The sequence below is a fragment of the Buceros rhinoceros genome, unplaced genomic scaffold, assembly GCF_000710305.1.
Source record: "Buceros rhinoceros silvestris isolate BGI_N320 unplaced genomic scaffold, ASM71030v1 scaffold32672, whole genome shotgun sequence".
In the NCBI taxonomy this organism is placed as follows: domain Eukaryota; kingdom Metazoa; phylum Chordata; class Aves; order Bucerotiformes; family Bucerotidae; genus Buceros; species Buceros rhinoceros.
Window position 1 is genome coordinate 27,650 of NW_010397795.1, and position 4,663 is coordinate 32,312.

Consider the following 4,663-nt stretch of genomic DNA (forward strand, 5'->3'; position numbering starts at 1 on the left):
AGGTGCCGCGGTTGCCCCAGCCACAGGCTTGGCAGAGGCCACTGAGTGTTACGGGTTTGGTGACCAGATTGACTGTTATTTTCCTGTGCTTGCATAGGAAGGGAAAAACTCTAAATTCAATTCTTATTTTAATGGAAGAGCTGGTGAGACTCTGATTCTTTGGAAGAGCCTGCTCGTGATTCACGGACGCAAGCCGCCAGAGCTGTATTTCCAGCCCTGCCTCAGGCACTAGCGATATTTTCAGTGAATGCAGAAGTTTGAGCCGGGTCAGAGGGGCTGTGTGGCTGTCCCCAAGCGCACATCACTGCCTCCAGAGCCCTTGTGCCTGGTGACAGGAGGAGAGTAGGAGAGTGCAGCATGCTGTCTCCAAACTCATCCACAGCGAGACAGTCAGAGGGAGCTGGAAGAGAGCAAAGTCTGCAGGAAGATAAATCAGCTGCTGAGGACAAACACAAAGGGGCAGGTCTTTCCCCTGTGCTTGGACAGAAATCTTGTCCTCATTGCTTCTGAGCCATCATGCCCTCCGATGGCACCTTATCTCACTTCCTCCTCGCTGTCCCTTGCTGTCTGCTGCATCCAGCTATTGGTCACCGTCTGGCTGCGCTTAAAAGCATCTGCCCTGGCAGAGGAGCCGCATGTGCCAACATACTTATTCCCAGCTTGCATAAGAGATGAACCCAGTTTCCCCCGGTAGAGCAAACGGTGCTGACAAAAGACCATTTTTACCCTCACAGCTGTATCTCGTGATGTCTTTTTTCCCCATTTATTTTTATTTTTGCACATTCTTAAGTGACTTTCAGCTACACTGGCAAACTTTCAAGTGGGGACTAGGCCTTCCTCTGAAAGGGGCTCTGATTTCACAGAAGGAAACTTCCAGCACAGAATAAAAGCTTGTTTTGTTTGTAGTAAACAAGTGCAGTTATAGCAAGCTGTGGTGGTGCGCGTGTGTGCACATGTGCCTCCCACTCCGGAGATCCTCGGCTATATATAAATACACACGTGCACGCTCTGTCTGGGGGTTTCTTGCGGTTCCTGGACTTTTCCGTTTGTCTTTGGGCTGCTGGCGAACAGTCTCCGTGGTCGTACCCTTGGAGAGGTGTCTGTAGCAGAGCGGGAAGCGAAGGGGCAGCAGCCCCAGGCCAGCTGGAGGAGCGTGCCGGGGGGGCGAGGGGGCTGCAGGGTGCTGTGCAGAGCACGGGAACCCCCTCCAGCAGCAGCAGCAGAAAGGAAACAGCTGGCAGCTGGACAGAAGGCGGTCAGCTGAGCCTCCCCTTGTTTTCTCCTTGCTGTCTTTTATAACTGACTCCCTCCTGCTTTTCTCTTCCTCGTTTTCTTTCCAGTCTGCTCTCCTTCCTTCGTTCTCCTTCCCACTCCATTCATCACACGAGCCCCAGCCAGCAGCTACACTGAGCCAAGGGAACTCATCACGTCCATGTGTTTTCTTAATAGCTCTGGACCCTTTTAATAACGTGAGGGAGTAGAGAATAAATGGAGCCCTTCCCTTGGGGCCCTGCGTGGCTCCCTGTCCTGGCATCGATACCAGTAGGACACGGTCATGGGAGGAGGGGACCTGCTTGTGAGTGGGCTCTTATCTTACAGCTTAGCATGGCCAGAGAGGTGGCCTGGGGAAGGGGACAAGCCTCTGTTTGCTCAGCCATTAGTGAAGTTGCTTGCCATGTCTTCACGCTCCTTTTCTCTTTAGAGGGTGGCTGTTTCTGCATGCTGCAGCCCAAGAGCCGTGGCTGGATGCACGCAGAGCCATGCTGGGCAGTTAAATCCCCGAAGCTAACTCTCCTCTTTGCCCATATCTAGAGGCCAGCACCCCTTGGAGTGGTCGTGGCCTGGGGGCAAGGTGGACCCTGCCGAGAAGGAGAAGGAGGTGGAGTTGGTGGCCTCAGCAGCCCCAAGCAGCAGCCGGGCAATACGAGAAGAAGACTGTGAGGGCACCAGCACAAAGCCATACTGCAAAGTCCTGGTGTTGAGGGAGACCCAGGCGAACGACACGGGTTACTACCACTGCTACTACAAGTACATTGATGCCAAAATCGAGGGCACCACAGCCATCAGCACCTACGTGTTTGTGAGAGGTAAGAGCTATCCGGTGGCAGGCACCTTCCGGCAGCGGGAGCTCAGGGGCACCTTATTTTTAACCAGAAAGATTAAAAAGCCCAACATGCACCCCAGCATCCCAGGGCAGAGGGTGGCTGCTGCAGGCTCAGGGAGGGGGCCAAGGGCTGGCTCCCAGCACTTTGAGGGAACCAATATCCGTCCATTTCTGGGGGATGGTGGCTGGGATTCAATTACGTCCCAGCCTGGGGGCACTGCTCCAGCCAGGCTGGAATGCAGGAATTTAAGGAGTGAGAGCCTGAGAGCCCGGCCTCAGAGACACTCCACCGCTAAAAAAAGCACAAGAGTTAGCTTCTGGGCAGCTGGGGACTCTCCGAGATGGCAGTGGGTAGGGATGATATTGTTCCGTAAAGCTGAGACTGACAGAGGGAGAGGAGGAGTGGTACAAACGAACCGTGTCCTGGAGCTTGATGGCCCTGGAGCCGCTCCCCAGTGGCAGACCCAGATGCTCCTCTCCAGGATGCACAGGCAGGATTATGAGGTGTGTTGTGGAGGAGGAGGGTTGTCCTCCAGGCTTGGAGCTGGAGCCACAGCTCAGCAGGGTCAATCCTCAGCTTCTCCATGCCCCAGAGGCTCCTCCTCCACCATCTCCCCCACTGGTCGCAGCACGCTCCGGCAAGATAAACGAGCGCTGTCCCCTGGAAACAGTTGGCTGAGCTATTTCTCTTTCCGCCCCCATTTATTAGTTGGTGCAGTTGTCATGAGGCAGGCAGGTTGTGACATACAAGATGCATTTTTCAGAAGTCCCAGGTCAAAGCCAAATTTGCCTCTGCAACTATGCAGAGAAAAATGCAGGGGCAAATTGAAAAAGCTGAGCAGCTGATGGAGAGAAATTGAGGTCTGTTTGGGCAATTGTCTCCTCTTCCCGTGAGCTCTGCTGCCCAGTGTAAAAGAGGACAGAGCTTCCCTGGATCCCAGACATGCTACAAGGAGACATCCGTGAGTTGGACAGGGGTGTCAAGACAGTCTAGCCCTTGTATCAGGATGGAGGCAGAGAGCTTCTTACACACGCTGAAAATAAGTACAACCTGACAAGTTTAGACACAGGGAGTGCTTTTGCAAGATCCTGATTTTCTTTGTGATCCAGCAAACACCACTTTGCCCCCTCATCCACCTTCTCTCACCTCCAGCCTCATCGGCAGCTCAGTAATGGGTCTCCTGTTTACCAGAGAGCAGCAAGTGTGCACCTGTGGCGTGGCTTAGGGACAATAAATCCCCCCTGGTCAGGTCCCACGGGACTCACAGTGCCTATGAACAGCGTGTGTGCAACAGACCCAGCCAACACCCCGCAGCGCTGCTGAGCACAGGGCTCCACAGCACATGTTCATACTCATTCCGATCAGGCTGTGCCCTGTTATGGCTATCAAGCATCCAGGAAACCTTGGAATTGGCCTTTCCAGACAGGACAGGCTTTCAGGCAGAAGGGACACGTCAGGAAGACCCACACAGCCATTGCATAACATCCAGATAAAGCCCTGCCTGTTGCTGCTGAACGGGGCTGCAATGTGAAACTGTCCCTGGAGAGCTTGGAAGGGCTGATGTAAGTGTTGGGGATGTTTGGAGACAGCATGATCACACCACAGGTTTATCCATCAACTTAATTTCTCGTGTTAAGAGTTTGGTGGAACTGCCAAGAACGAAGTATCTGTGCTTGGCTGGGAGAATGGGTTCTTCTGTGTTTTACCTGCAGCTCCGTTCTCGGATGAACTCTCCATGGATATGTCTCATTTCCCCTGTGTCAGGTGAGGTGTGGGTTTTATGACAGTTACAGATAGCACTGTAAACATGCAGAATGCCTCATTGAGGTAGAATAGGATATGTACTCCTCAAGTTTAGCATATATTAATGAAGAAGATGCTAAATTATTCCCACCTGACCCATTAAGGCAGTCTTACAGAAAACATGTGATGTGGTCAGAGAGGGGAGTTAGTGCGTGAATCACAAGCTCGTTGGCAGCAGGATCAGCCCAGTAAATCAGTTAGTTCTTGGCTATCATCTGACCTAGGAGAGGACCTCTTCACCTCTCATCCCTGGCAGTGTCGCCTCCTCCCTCTCATGTGCCCAGGGCTCAGGAGAGCAACATGAGGAACATGTTCACACTGGGAAACAAATCTGTGATTTCAGAAGACAGTAATCCTGTGGCAGCACAGAACCACAGGAAATAAAGATAAGCGTTCTCTGGGCAATCTGTGTTTTCGTAAGAGCTGACCAACACATTTCCTGTGCATGGCTTGTTTCATCCCAGCTGTAGAAAAAAATGCTTCATGCAGAGTAGGTCTTTGCAGCATGGCTATCACTGAAGCAACACCTTTATAGATCATCAATTAAAGGAATTCCCTTATGCATTTAACGGTAGGAGCACTGGGTTGGATTGAGTTGGGCCCAATTTGATTTGAACAGCAGTGATTTGAACAGCAGGCTCCTCAAATGGGATCATTACCAAACTCATCTTTGACCTGTCATCTTAGACGGACAGCTTTAGGGCTTGGGTAGCAGGGGGAAAGAGTCTCAGGGTGGACACACAAGGGGTCTCAAG

General features: G+C 52.2%; 1 protein-coding gene across 2 annotated transcripts in view; it reads left to right on the forward strand.

Annotated features, from left to right (window-relative positions):
• The window catches only part of FLT4 (fms-related tyrosine kinase 4), a 36,119-nt gene that overhangs the window by 4,388 nt on the left and 27,068 nt on the right, over positions 1 to 4,663 (forward strand). For both annotated transcript variants that reach the window (XM_010146385.1, XM_010146384.1), the window contains exon 2: positions 1,813 to 2,087. In XM_010146385.1, coding sequence (XP_010144687.1) covers positions 1,813 to 2,087 — 275 coding nt within the window. The remainder of the gene's footprint in view (positions 1 to 1,812; positions 2,088 to 4,663) is intronic.